General features: G+C 35.2%; 1 protein-coding gene across 4 annotated transcripts; it reads left to right on the top strand.

Moving 5' to 3' along the window:
* The first annotated feature begins 557 nt into the window (after positions 1-557).
* On the top strand, positions 558-14,310 carry LOC132616805 (uncharacterized). Of its 4 annotated transcripts, none has more exons than XM_060331485.1 (16): positions 558-719; positions 814-855; positions 963-1,004; positions 1,119-1,200; positions 3,218-3,328; positions 5,315-5,412; positions 5,517-5,600; positions 6,012-6,148; positions 7,825-7,897; positions 8,016-8,061; positions 9,359-9,468; positions 9,631-9,738; positions 9,839-9,898; positions 10,076-10,137; positions 11,653-11,965; positions 13,219-14,310. In XM_060331485.1, the coding sequence occupies exons 1-16, from the start codon at positions 648-650 to the stop codon at positions 14,041-14,043; spliced, it is 2,265 nt and encodes a 754-aa protein (XP_060187468.1). In that variant the 5' UTR covers positions 558-647; the 3' UTR covers positions 14,044-14,310. The 4 variants fall into 4 exon arrangements, with proteins under 4 accessions (XP_060187468.1, XP_060187467.1, XP_060187466.1 ...); XM_060331484.1 differs by having other exon boundaries at positions 963-1,016; XM_060331483.1 differs by having other exon boundaries at positions 814-867.
* Positions 14,311-15,304: the final 994 nt, after the last annotated feature.

The following is a 15,304-nucleotide window of genomic DNA, read 5'->3' as shown; positions in this document are numbered from 1 at the left end:
ATGTGAAGCTCATAATCAAATAATTCACCCCTCATTTTAAAAACACAATTCCTTTACAAAGCTACCCATTTAACTCGACCCAATCCAATCCCTTTTCATGCTTTTTTCAAATCGGATACTAGTGTTATAAAAAAGAGATAATGGCAAAAAATACACATTTAAGTATCATATTTTTTTTTTTTTTTGAGTTTCCTACCTGAACTATGAGGTGTGAGAGTTTTCTACCTAAATTATCACTAATTAATTTACAAAACACATCTCAACTATCAGTTATTCACTTTTCCTACCTGAACTATCATCAACTAGTCTGCAAAACACACTCGAAAACTAATAGTTGATGTTTATTTTGCAAATTAGTTGGTGATGGTTCAGGTAGGAAAAGTGAACTATTGAAAGTTAAAGTGTGTTTTGTAAACTAGTTGATGATAGTTTAGGTGAGAACTCTCACACCACACCAGATAGTTAAAATAGAAAACTTAAAAAAATAAAATATACTTAAGCTGTATTTTTGACCCCGTAAAAAATAAAGTTTGGAGCAACGCTATATAATCCCTAAATTTCAAGTTGCTACCGTAGCCTAATGAAAGCCTACTTCCTTTCTCAAATGGCCACATAACTCCTCTCTGCGCCATTAGCTGGTAATTTTAATGGCCGCGATATCAAAGCTAACAAGAGAAAATGCCTTACTCCGACGTCTCAAATCCCTTGTATCCTTGCAGGTACTACATTGGGTTACTCGTTTATTGCATATTTTTTCTAAAATTTTTTCTTTCAGGCATTTTGTCGAACAGTTGGTAACATTTTGTGTTTCAGAAATTTAAACATACATTTGCTGGATGTGAACGTCAGTCTCAGGTATCCTTACAGGTACTACGTTGGGTAACCTGCTCTTTTGCATTTTTTTTTTCTTTCAGGCATTTTATCGAACAGTTGGTAACATGTTGTAGAATTTTTTGTTTCAGAATCTTAAACATACATTTGCTGAATGTGAACGTCAGTCTCAGGTATACTTACAGGTACTACGTTGGGTAACTTGTTCTTTTGCATGTTTTTCTATTTTTTTTTCTCAGGCATTTTATCAAACAGTTGGTAACATGTTGTAGAATTTTGTGTTTCAGAAATTTAAACGTACATTTGTTGAGTGTGAAAGTCAGTCTCAGGTTTCCGGTGATACGGTTACTGCGTCCGTGATCGAAGCAGGTAAATATTAGAAATTCAAACTGCATGAACTTTGTTCAAACATTTTAAGATATAATTTTTGACCAAATTGATATGAGAAAAGTTGCAACTTATAGTACTTTTCACATAGTTTTGAACTATATAAAATTTAATAATCTTGAAATATTGACTTAATCGAATCCAATTTAGCTTCAAAAGTTTAGTCAAATTGACTCTCGAAAAGCGAAAAGTATCACATAAATTGAGGCAGAGAGAGTAGCTTAGTACATTTTAAGGCTTCTGCTTTTGTCCAGTTTCCAGTTTTGTTTTTACTTATTATTCTCTCCGTTCCATTTTATGCGAAAGTGTTACTGGTTGGGGAGTTAAACCATTTTTTCTTTGACTATGATTTTCTTAATCTTTTTTAGAAATATTTTGAATCTATAGGTATGTTGACTTGCAGTGCTTTTGGTGCAGTTTTCAAATACTCCTTCCGTCCCAATTCAAGAGTCTCACTTTCCTTTTTAGTTTATCCCAAAAAGAAAATAGTGCCTCTTTCTATGTTTAGTAAGTTGACAATTCAAACATTCTACCTGACAAGTTTATAACCACAAGATTCAAATGACATTTTAATACATTATACACATCTTTAATTTAGGACCACAAGATTCAAAAGTATCTCTCTATTTCTTAAGCTCCGTGCCTAGTCAAACTAAGACACTTAGGGGTCGTTTGGTTTGAACACAAGTTATCATGGGATTAATTATGTTGGGATAAGTTATACTGAGATTATTTATATTGGGATTAGTTATCCTGATATTATTTCTTATTGATTGTTTGGTTTGTTGTATTAAAGTAACATGCATTGCATAACTTTTAAGAAAAAGTTATTTGTTTACAAAAATACCCTCAACCTTATGTAGTAGAAAAAGGGTTTTGAGAACATCAGGGCTATTTTAGTCAATTTCACTATTTTATCCTGGGATAACTTATCCCAGGATTACTATTCCACCCTCTGATGGGTATAAGTTATCCCAACACTATTTTTAATCTTGGGATAACTTATCCCACAATTAGTAACCAAACAAAGGATAAGGTGGTACTAAATTTTTATCCTATCACTATTTTTGCTTATCCATCATACCAAACCATCCCTTAAATTGGGACGGAGGAGTAGCTTAGTACAGTTTGAAGCTTTTGCTTTTTGCGCAGTTTTGCTTTTACTTATTACTCTCTACGTCCCATTTTATGTGAAAGTGTTACTGTTTGGGGAGTCAAAAGATTATTCCTTTGACTACAATCTTCTCAAACAAAAATATTTTGAGTCATTAGCTATGTTGATGTGAATCCTTTTTCATGCAGTTTTCAAGTAAATTTATTTTTAGAAAATTAAAGAATTTATATCCGAATTCATAGTCAAACTTAAGTGTTTTGATCCTTGTACTCCGAACTCTTTGGAAAAGCATCCAAGCTTGGATAAAGGAGGATGTATTGTTGCAGTTGTTGATAGTTAGGTTAAAAGATTAGTACTGAAAAATCTGAAGAGAGCAGAATGTGTATACAAAGGATTTATCCAGTTAATTTGGGAATCAAGCATAGTGATTGTTGAGTGTACATTTTCACTCTACCAATGTCTTGTTCCATTAACCTGCTGAGCAAATTATTGACCAAAAACAAAGAAAAAAAAAAAAAGACTGCCCTTTTTTCTTTTTCATTTTTTTTTCTGCTCGTCTGTTTTCATCGGGTAGGATGGATGGTTCTGCAAAGATTAGTACTGAAAAACCTGAAAAGGGCAGAATGGATCCAAAGGATTTATCCATTTAATTTGGGATTCGGGCATAGTGATGTTGACTGTATATTTTCTTTCTATCAGTGTCTTGTTTGCTTACGTTCCATTAACCTGCTGAGCAAATTATTGACAAAAAAAATTGCCTGTTTTTTTTCCTGTGTGGTTCTGCAATCATTGGTAGGAGAGACAGTGCTGCAAACATCTGATTGAATGAAAAATGTTATTTGTGGAGTAGGAGTTGAATTATGATATGTGATGATTATGATTCAGGTCAAATCGATTTCTCAAAATGGAAGAAGCTGGACTCAAGGAACTTTGGGATTAGCAGATCAATGATATCACCATCTGCCTGGGTTGTTCTGAAGATTCTGCATTATGAAGGTGATACATTTTGTTGCGTTCAATCAATTCTTTTCATGCTTCTAGTCTGGCTACAGGAGTAGGTGTTTACAGAACTATGGGACGTCAAACTTATCATTTTACTTTCAAATGTTGGAATTGCTTTTGTTTTGAATTGTACTTGTCATGAGTGAGACTAAACCAATTCTTGTTCCCCCGGCCAAAAAAAAAAAAAAGGAGAGGAAGACAGGAAAGAGAGGTGCCTGCCTCTCCAAAGAACAAGTTCATATGATAGGTAACATTGGATCGTTATTGTGGTAATGAGAGTTGAATCGATAATATTTAAGTTGGTTAAACTGGAGAGAAGCCCACTTAGGCCATATTTGCGGAAAAAAAAGTTTGGTTATGAAAACAATTTTGATTTTGAGGAAACGAGGCCACACTTTTTGAAGAGATAGAAACACACTTTTTGAAGAGATAGAAACCAACATTTTGGTTGTTTTTTTAATATTTTAACCAATAACCAAAATAGACTTTTACAATAAACCACAAGATTTTGAATGCTATCACTTAATAACCCTTCTTTACTTTATATAATTTTTTTAATATTCACATATTTCCTCTCCTTTATGATTATGTTCAAAAAATTTTGTACTTATAATCATCTTATGCACTTTAATTATTTCAATCAATCAACTCGGCGTCAAACCCAAATAAATTGGGGTCCACTATGCGGATTCCATATGTCCATTCCACTCTATACAGGTTAATACACATTTTTTAAATTAAATAATATTGCAAGGTTACAAACTTATTTTGCTAGTCTAATGCTTGTTGCTTTAGGATATTGTATTCACATAATGGAGGTGAATTAAATAACATAAGGTTTTGATTGGAATGGTTATTATGAACTTAGTCTCTTTTGTTTTTGTAGGAAAAACCAAACCCAATTTAAGTTTGTTCTGAGCTATTCTATTCTTCAAGCAAGCATGAAAGTAAGCTGTGTTGAGTCACTCAATCTTAGCTGCTGATTCCTAGACTTCTGTGTAGTGATGCTTTGACTGCTTTTCGCAATCATACCCCATTTCTCAAATTGCATTTTCAATTCCTTCTTTTTGGTGATATATGCCCCCGTTCTGAAAATATAAATTAGGTGACTGTTTGTGGTCTGGTGATCTTTTAGTATCTCTTTTTTCAAGATAAACAAACTCAGGTTGTTTCACCAGCTTTAGTTTGAGTAGACATCTTGAAAGTCGGGAAAATATTTGGTTAGAATATTGTTAATGATTATGCCAGTCAAGAGATTCTTAATGATTATTTCATAATTAAGGATATCAAGAGTTGAGAAATTTTCTTTATTTTTTGTCACTCAAAACTACCTCCACAAGGTAGGGGTAAGGTCCGCATACACTCTACCCTCTCCAGGCCCCACTTGTGGGATTGCACTGGGCATGTTGTTGTTATGTCACTCAAAAGTCCTAACAAGGAGTCCTCTTGCGCGTCGCTTTGAAACAAGAAGTAAGAGGAGATATTGTTAATGTTATATCGTACAAGAGGGGCTTAGGAGTCTTAACTTATGTATAATAAGGTAAGTAAATATAGTCTATGCTTACAATAAGGGTAAGTACTAACAATTTAGTAGGAATATTCTACAACCTTCTAAAAAAGTAAGAATATTCTAGAATATCCCCTAGAATATCCTACAATTTTTTTTTTCAGTGCATTAGGATTGAAAATGCATAATTGGGATCTTTTCTATTACCCCCGATGCATGTAACTGAAGGGAGTACTAGTGGTAGAGAGGTGTTAACCAATTAGTTGAATATTCTTCTACTCAAGTTCCTTGTGTCCAGGCATGTTGTGAATCTCGACACACTGTAACATGAGTGAATAATTTGTTTTGATAAAAACCCTAAGTATTCCACTCTTGTCTCTCAGCAACATCTGCAAGCCTTTTTTTAATTTTTAGATCATATAGTATGCCTTTCTTTTAATCGGTTATCGTTTGACCAAAATTTTTATACACAGGGTTTGAAGCATACCTGGTTGGTGGATGTGTCAGAGATCTAATTCTCAATAGAATACCAAAAGATTTTGATATAATCACAAATGCAAGACTTCCACAGGTTTTTGATGCATTCAAAATCATCACCTAGTTATGAGACAGCTACATTAGGTTTCAGTTAACGAGTTTGGCTCTTAACATTTATGCTATTATACTTTTTTGCAGATAAAAAAGCAATTTCATCGTTGTGAAATAGTTGGACGAAGGTTTCCAATATGTAGAGTGCATGCCAAAGGTTCTATTGTTGAGGTTGGCGCAACTCCTTTGGGATACTAATTGTGCTACCTTTCTATACTTCCATGGTTGAGCATGGGCACACACAATTTCACATTGTACACGTTATGCTGTACCAACAAATTTATATTTTACTTAAAATGAAAATTTCACAAAAATTCTCAACTAAATGCTTGGAGAAGTGAGAAGAGCTTGAGTTGCAAGTTACATTGGTTTTAGAAAAACTTTACTGTTTTTATCATAACAGGAGGAGGAAGAACATTTTGATTTGGTATCCAGACCATAGGAAATCTCCTTTTGATTTTGTGAAGTAAGAGATAGAGTAGAGATCAATCTCACAGAGGGAGAGGGAGAGAGAGAAATTATAAATCTGAAACTCTTCTTACAATCACAGCCATTGAAGCACTTTACTTCCAATCACTGCAGGTATCAAGTTTTGATACTGTGGCAAAACATGCTGAAAAGGAAGAGGAACACTTTGATTCTAAAATGCCTGAGGGATGTGCTCAGAAAGATTTCATTCTCTGGAAGAATTCCATGCAGAGAGACTTCACTGTTAACAGGTTGTACTTTCTGTTTTCTTTTTTCTTAAGTGGACGGAGTTAAAAGCTAATTTATGTTCTGTGGACTTCTCCTGGGGAAATGAGGCATAGGAAAGGTCACAACTTTAGTTCTGTTGGGGACTAAATTTTTTAGGTTCCCAAAGCTTAGGTTTCAGTCCCATTTCACCACCCTCCCCTTAAAAAGACAAAGAAAAGAAAAGAAAAAGAAAGGATAATTTGACTCATAACATGCAAATTTGTTGCTCATTTAAGTATTTGTCCCCCTTTTTTTTTCCTTTTGGTATTCATGTTGATCTACGATGCTCTCCAAAAAAAAGACAATGAATGTAGAACTATCTAAAATTTTGACCAAAATATGGAGGAGTGAATTGTAGCAAGAGGGAAATTCTGTGTGCTGTAGCACCTCCATCCTTGATTTCTCCCTGTTGTGGGCTGTGGCCCTATTTAGGTGGTATGGAAAACAATTTTGGGAAAACAATTGTGCATTTTTAATTTGTCTAGAAATATTTAAATTTGCACCCAAGAATTTATTAAACTATCACTTAGACCTTGGATCATTACTAAGACGCATCTGCCATGTAAAATGTGGATTAAACCAGTAAAGTACATGGATTATGGTATTAACCGATAAATGTAAACTTTTCAAATGAGTTAACTTTAGTTCTTTCTATATCGATTAATTTGCAAAGTATTAGTTTGCTACAAATCTTGGTTTAGATATTTTTGACATTTCGTGAACTTATGTTTCTCAAAAGGAAAAAAAAAAAACTGAGTTTGTTTTTAAAAGACCTTGCACCACTGTTTACAGTTCCTAAAACTGGAATTCTACTTGTTAAAGGAGTGCATGCTGCATTTGATTTCACCACATTGGATCCTTGATGACAGCTCATAACTCAGTGTAGCAATTATTTATGAACAAAATTTTCCAATGGTTTCTACAATTCGTCTTTTCTGGATGAGAAAAGGTGAAAGAATGTTGGGACGGTGTGTTGCTCGTTTTTTTGGATGGTTGGGACTGCAAGAAGAGAGAATTAGTCAACTTTATTGATTTTTATTTGTCATTGCACCTCCACAAGTTGTTGACAAAGTTCTAGTTCTAGGTGCTTTATTTAGTCCAATTGATTCAGTCATTTTTCTTAGCATATGCAAGCGGATTTCGGAAAATAAAGCAAACAATTGAAGATATTAAACCCTATGCTAGTGCAATGTACTTGGTCAATGTTATCGCGCAGTTGTTACCATTGAATGCTAGTGTGATGTGAATGGCAGTTGTTTTAGAGCATTATAGCATATTGGAAAGCTAAATTAAGCAATTTAGTTGGTGTATATAGGATTTTGCTAAACAAGATAATTTAATCGCATATTACTATTCTCTGTGTTGGACATTAAAGTAATGTCTTTATCACTGTATTTCTATGGAAAATCGTCCACAAATAATAACGAATTATCTACCTGGTATGCCATGTGAAATTACGCCTTTTTTTGGTTCCATGAAGCTATGCTTCTTACATATTAGAGAACATTTGGCCAAATAAAACATGGTTTAACTGCAGGTCAAAAGCTATGGCCTATGAGTTGATAGGTTTTTGGTTGTTATGGTGATTGATAGATACCTAAATTGAGTTTTTTGGGTGCTATTTGACTCATTATTTATGTTTCTAAAATCATGGAAACAGCTTATTTTTCAATCCGTTCGTGAATAGAATCTATGATTATGCCGATGCAACGGGGGACCTAAGATCCTTAAAGGTGAGGCTATTATCTTACATACGTACTTTTATCAAAAAATTATCTTCTAGCATGTAATGCAAAATAGTTACTTTGATGTGTTGGAATTTTAAAAAGGTTTATTTTGATATGAATTCAGCTACGGACTTTAGTACCTGCTCACTTGTCATTTGGAGAGGATTGTGGTAGGTGCAATTATTTAAGATTTTGTCATGAATTGAGACTTAGTATCATGCTGCTTCCATCCTAAATTGAATATGAACTTTATTTTTGTATTTTATTATCTTACTATTCATTACAAATCAGAACGTACAGTCGTACACATTTTCAACTTTTTTTCTTAATAACTTCACTAAGTTAAAAATTCAATTTGGGATGGAAACATTACTATTTTATTTGTTAAGTTCATTGCATCCCTTTCATCCATCACTCATTTGCTTAACGCACCCCCTAAACAGTTTTTTATTACCCTTAACAGCATAGATCTTTAACTTTTTTGACCACTCCAAACAGTTTCATAATTGGATTGTCAGATTCCTTCAGAAAATGTTTTTATTCCAACAGTACTCTTAATCTCTTAGCTGTTCACTTCCTTCATCACATTGTTTGAAGCAGCCGCATCGTACTTAGCTTCTCCCTTAGCTCCCCTCTTCCTCCAAAAAGCTATTTCCCTTATCAAAACTTTCCATTGATGTAGTTTTAAGTTCCCATGAGATTGTGTTATGTCTATTGTTGATTGCAACACTGCTATATTATTTGTGTTAGAAAAATAATGAAAACATTGTTGAAGTGAATGTTGAGTAGCTAGTTGTTATGGTTTTTGATTGTATTTAAAGTGATTGTGGGAGATTGAGTTGGTTTTAGAAGGCCAGTCATTTAAAGGGACAATTAGGTGAAGAAATGGAGTGATCATTCTTCTAATGGAGGTGAAGTGGGAGGTCCCCCTGCCAAAGTTGAGCATTAAGAGAGGGGATTATAATTGAGCGCGGAGAGAGGGGATTATATTTGAGTGTGGAGAGAGGGGATTATAGGATTTATTACATGAGGAAGAAGTAGAATATTTGGGAAAGGGTGATTGTAGTATTTGGGGAGGGGAAGGAGGGTAATTCTGCTGCCCACTTTGGCTGGCAGAGGGGAATAGGGTAAGTAGTGTCTTGTGTGAGGGGGGAAGCGGGCAATAATGCTTGATAATTAGATTAGTGGTGTTCCTGTGGTTCAGGGGAGAGGAGGGTGGAGCACAAGATATAAATATGGGGTAACACGAGGTTTGAAGATTTTACGGGCATTCTCCTTGTTAGCAAAGAACAAAAGGATTTCAGTGTTTTACTGCTAATTAAATTGGCACAATGCGAAGTTAAGAAACTTGGGGATTAAGTGTCACTAAAAGTAGAAAGGGCGACGGCAGTGTTGAATTCAAGAATAGATGTTTTAACCCTAATTGTTAATGTGATAGAACTAATCTTGGCGTTTCTTTTTCCTCAGCAAGAATCTTGCGTGGCTTGAGATTGGCTGCTCGTCTTAACTTATCCTTTACAAAAGAGATAGAAGATGCGATGCATGAGCTCTCATCAAACATCCTGAGCTTGTCCAAGGTATAAACAATGACTTCTGGGAAAGCCATTTATTCAGTGTAATAATTCACTTCATCTTTTCCCCTATTGTTTGGCGTTCTCTTTGCTATTTGTCCCTTCTTCTCATTGCTGGACATCATATGCTCATGGTCACTAATTTTTCTCTATTTATCTTGTTTGCAGTCTAGAATAATGATGGAACTAAACTATATGATGTCATATGGGGCTGCGGAGCCTTCTCTTTCTTTACTTCATAGATACAATATCCTTGAGATTCTGTTGCCATTTCAGGTATGTCCATATTGCTGCATCAGATTTTAGCTTGCTGATGAAATGGTACACCTTTTTAGAATTCTGGAAACAGCTAAATGTGCCTGTGTATCATTTTCAGGGAGCATATCTTGCTCAACAGGCTAGCAAACAATTGGATAAAAGTTCTGTGATGCTGATGGTATGCTCTTTATTGCCGCGTCTCCTTTATTTCTCTTGAAAGAAAATAAAGTCCATAACCAGCTTTTTCCTGTGTGTGATGCATGTGTGTGTGCATATTAATTTCTAAAGTTAACTTTTTTGTTGGTTTTTCACTTGTGTTTTAATCCTATAATTTATCTGTTACGGCTTTCTTCAGAAACTATTTTCCAGCTTGGATCAATTGGTCACCTGCGATCAACCTTCGCATGATAGTGTGTGGTGAGTTGATATAACTCTTTGGGTTCAAATAAAACATTTGGTTTATGATATGAATTTTTATTGAGGTTTTATGTGTCTCATTTTTGCATTTGATTGTTTTCTCACCCTTCCAGTAATTAGCGACATATAATCTTGATAAAAAAATAATATTGTGCCCATGACATGCATTGCTGTAGCTTTATCATATGACTTGAGTTCCTTTCGTTTTTATTCTTAGGTCTGGTGCTGACTGCAGATATGTTGATAATTGGATTCTTAATCTCCATGACGCTTTTGCTTCCAGTATCCCTATCTGTTCCTTTACTAACACTCTCTCCCTAATAAAGATGGTTTTCATCTTTGGATATTATTGTATCCACTGCTGGTTTCAGAGCTGTAATTTGATATAAGTTGCTCTGTAGTTCTGAACTTGTCTAATTGGAAGATCCATTATTTCTTATCGTCTCCTGTCATAGTACCTTGCAGCTGTATAACACAGCTATGATGCTTTGTTTGGTCTCAAGTGCTGACATGGGTAGGAAGAATTTCTGAGATTGACTAGCTGAAATCCTGCTGCTGTTAAGCTATGAGTGGACATTGCAGTCTTCTCTTTTGATTATTTTGTATGCTTTGAATTAAATAAGTGTTCATTCCTAATCATTGAAATATCGTTGTCCTGTGGACACCTTCTGATACCCTTCCTCTAACTTGTTTGGTCTGAGCTGTTTTTAGTTTAAGATGTCTTGTTGAAGCTTTCATATGGCTAGCGAATGAATACAGTTGTTATTTGTATGGACCGGATGAAATTCAAAATATTCCAATAGGTAAAGGAGCTTACACTTATCCTCTCTTTACCAAGGGGTAGACATATAATTACAGTGTTAAATGGTGTAAGTAAAGAAAAGAAGCTTCATCTACTACTGAGTGTTCAGTCAGGGCGTAATGCTGCAGTGAGAACAGAAAACAAGCATGTTTTGTCTTTATCCTTCTTAATTTAATTTAATTTAATTTAATTTCTGGACACTGCCATTAGAATCATGCTGTTGCCTTCCTGACTTCAAAAGCCTACGTTAAGTTGGCACTTGGCATCATCAGTACAACTAAGCTCCATAAATACGACAAGATATAACCTTTTTTTGTGCATCTTAGATAATACTTGCTTTTCTACTTCATTATTTGTTTTTTGAGAGGGGCAACTTAGACATTTAAAGTTTCGAAGAAACTTCTACATGGTGCATTCGTTGTATAGCACCTTTACTCTGGAGTACTCGATAGTTCAATTGTGCTGATTCATCACATTCAGCATATGAATCCTTGGAGTCATGCTTCTAACTCTATTTCACAGCAGATGTTACAGCTCAAAGTCTGCTTGCCCACTGTCACAGTAGCGGATTCTACTGATCTTTTGACCACTTTGCTATGACATCTTTGATAGCAGACATTAGATGAATTATGAACCTGCACTAATGTTGTGAGAACTAACTTGTTGCGGGTGGTATATGATAAAATTTTCCTTTTCAATGCTGTGCATGACAGGGTTGCACTCTTGGCGTTTCATCTGGCATTGATCACACATCCCCAACATGCGTTTGTCATCCTGACTTTTGCTTCCGTATTGTATCGCGCAAATTGGGAGGAAGCTGTTAAATTTGCAAAAAAGCATTCTAAGGGTGCAGCTGTTTATGGACCTGAATTCTCTGATTCTCAAGGCTCCATTTCAGATGATGAACTTGCAACAAAAGTTGCACAGCTGGCAGTGCAAGTCCAAAAATCTATAAACATTTTAGCTGACAGGGACAGCCTTCTGGAAGCAATGTCCAAGTTCCCAGGAGCCCCATGCTCTGGTTTGGTGGGTAAACCTATTTTGATTTTTATATGTAAATGTTGTTTACACCAAGATGGTTTGTCTGTCTTGTCATTTCACTTTGTTTGAGCATGCTATACAGTTATTCTTTCACCCTTATGGTGCTTCAGAGTGATGCTTGACTTTTGCGGAAAATCCAAATTTATATCATCCTGTTTGCCGAAGAATCAAATAGACTAATTTTCTACTCCTATCTGATAGCGGAAGCTGCATTAATTATTTTCCAATAATAATATGGGAAAAATGTTCGATCAATGATTCTATCTGTGTTGATAAATGAGTTAAGCAGAGCATGCTCCAGCTTCTAAGAATGCCTGTATTTTTGAAACAATATTTCTTGTTGGTTTCCCCTTATAAGCAAGGAATGTAGGGATGACTTGAATATGATTGACTTATTATTTCTTGGTCAAGTCTGGTACTTAATCTGGGGTAACCTAGTCATTATGTAACAATAGGACCCACATTGTAGGCCCTAGGGTGGAGGTAGATGACTTTCCTAGGTATAATAATTTGCTTGGAACAGGTATTTTTGACTTCATCTCTAGGGAAGTCATCTACCTCCACCTCTAGAGATAGAAGTCAAATATTTGGTAAGACTTGCCATGATTTACTTAACTGCTTCATATAATAAGAGAAAGATCTTTGTAGACCTTTTTGCGGAGCGCGCCATGGACGGAAAAGGATTAAATACGTTCTGAAGTATTATTTAAAGATATGCATCAACACTTTCCTAACCTAAAGAGTCTAGCTCATTATACTCGCAAAGAGCTGATTGTCCCATGTTTCTCTGTGAATTTTGTGACTTATGTATGGAGTACGTGATTCGATTTTCCTGCAACAAACTGAGCCATTGTCTCTGAACCTGATGTAAAGGTATTCATTTACTTCGTAAACAACATGGGTATCTTTCATCTACCTTTTGTGGAAACTTGGGATTTGGTGCACTTGGAATAAATGCAACAGCCTCCTCTCTCCCTCCATCACAAACAGCCCTAATAGATTCATTGCGAAATCAGCTCAGCTTATCCATAAATTAAATACTATATTTACATATAGTCATGATTGTTTTTCTTGATTTGAAGATAAAATGGGGAAGAAAAAGGAGAAGCAGATCTAGTAGACTTTAATTCTCGGGTCTCCTACTTGAGCAGTGTTTAATAGGCTACCAGAATGGTAATTGCTCTAATTATCATTTTGATGAGTCTTTTTTAACTGATATGGAGATGTCTGGTTTGCAGGTCTTTGTATCAAACAAAATGGGCAACAATGTCGAGTTTATGTTTGACAGTCTGGTGAAAGATGTTACATCTCTCAAAACTAGGAGGAACATTTACAATATAGATTACAGTTCTCTTGGAAGAGGACACATTCGTGAGACGAGGCTTTTTCTTGGCAAAGTCATCCTAGATACTATAGTTCCTGGAGTTACCCCAGTTGTTAAAGTGATCAAAAAGGGGAACCATATCCTGCTTGAAGTTGATGATCAACAGAAGGAAAATGCTTCTCAGGAGAATTTCCATGAAAATTTGGAGCTAATAAAGCCGGAGTTTGTGTCAGACGATGATTTTGAAGAGCTTAATGAAAATTATGAACTCCAGCACAATATTTTTGAGAAGAAAAAGTTAAATCAGAAGGGATGTAGTGATTTGGTGGAGGCAGCATCAAAGAATCAGAAGATTGTTGCTGCTATCAAGAAGCAAGATTTGATTGATGATACAGATACTGTAAATAAGATGAAATCTAAGGGCGAGTGTGCTCAGTTGCCTAAGGATGAAATAAGGATGCTACTGGAAGAGGTGAAATATGTAACAGGAAAGGAGAAAAAGAACGATGAGAAGTTTCAGAAGACTGCCATTAACCCTTTGAGTCTTTTGATGAATAATGTGGCTACTAAGGATCGCAAATTCACAGAGAAGCACGATTCCTTGCAAGAACATAGTATTGAAGAAGTAAATGAGAAGTTAGATAGTAAGAATCATAATTCTCAGGGGATGAAATTGGCTTCAGCTGAGAAGAGCATACAGACGGTTAGCGATCGGACACTTTCAGCTCTTTTCAGGTGAATCTAGTCCTGTTTGTTGTAAATTAGATATTCTTCAAGTAGCAAGAGTAAAATCTGATCAACTGTATTTATCCTGTGGTTATTGCATGTTATACCAATAGAACCTAATCCTTGGTAGATGGCAATAGACCGGTTGTGATTGCCATTTTTTGACATTGAAATAACTTATCAAATAGCTAGTAGCTTCAATTGTGATCTTTGGCAGTAGTTCATCTTCATGTTTGGAGTGGAATCAAATATCAATATTCGCGTGTTAATTCATGGCTAATATGCAATATCCCTCAATTGATTAATTTATTTATTTTTGATATTGAAGAAATTCTAGGCCTGTGGCCTGACTCCAGTTGGCGCATAGGTTTGGAACTCTTGGTAGTATAGGCTCGTCCCTCCATCCTCCTCCCAAGTCCCGACTTAAATATCAGATGCCTCCAATAGGTTCGAATCTGTTAACTGTGCCTAACTTACATATCACGTGTTGCGTTCTTATCATTGAATCAAAGATCCGGGGGCATAATTGTTTACATTTTTATTTTTTTATTCGATCGGAATCATTTTTTTTTGGGTGCAGGGAGGGAGAGGGAGAGGGGGAGGGGGAGGGGTATGTGTTGACATTTTCATGGGTGTTTAGTAGGTCGTCTTTTCTTTCAGATCTTCAGAAGTTTTGAATTTCCTGAAGAAGAAATTAGGTGGTTTTATTCAAACCCTGGATCCAAATTCTCTCTATTTTATAGTTCTTTAAAAGAAATTACTTAAAAGAAAGAAGGTTTGAAGAAATTGAAACCACATATGATCTCTTCTTCCGTTATAACTTATATTACTTCCTATTTTGAGACTTTTGAAATGTTTATATGTTTCTTTATCCCAATAGCAGAATTCGCCGGATACCTTCTGTCCATATTTATGTCGAATTTCAATGGCAAACGAGTTCTTTTTTGCCGCTATCTTTTCATGTCTTTTAAATATTTCAAGTGATCAATTATTGTGACTAGTTACGTAATTTTCAAGTATATAAATTTTATCTTTAAAAAACTCAGATTTCATGTTTGAATTTATTCTCAAAATTTGAACTGTGCTATATAAATTGGGACAGAAGGAGCAACAATACCACTGCTGCTACTACTAATAATAATAACAGGACTACTACTTATTACTAACAATATTGATAATACCACCAAAGGATGTGGTGCAACGGATGGAGCTACTCCTGTCTTAATCAGATTTTTCGGGTTCGTGCCTTGGGGTAAGAAAAAATCTTTAATAGG

Source organism: Lycium barbarum, chromosome 11 (assembly GCF_019175385.1).
Source record: "Lycium barbarum isolate Lr01 chromosome 11, ASM1917538v2, whole genome shotgun sequence".
Classification (NCBI taxonomy): domain Eukaryota; kingdom Viridiplantae; phylum Streptophyta; class Magnoliopsida; order Solanales; family Solanaceae; genus Lycium; species Lycium barbarum.
The sequence above is the reverse complement of the archived record's forward strand: the minus strand, read 5'-3'. Positions and strand labels throughout refer to the sequence as shown.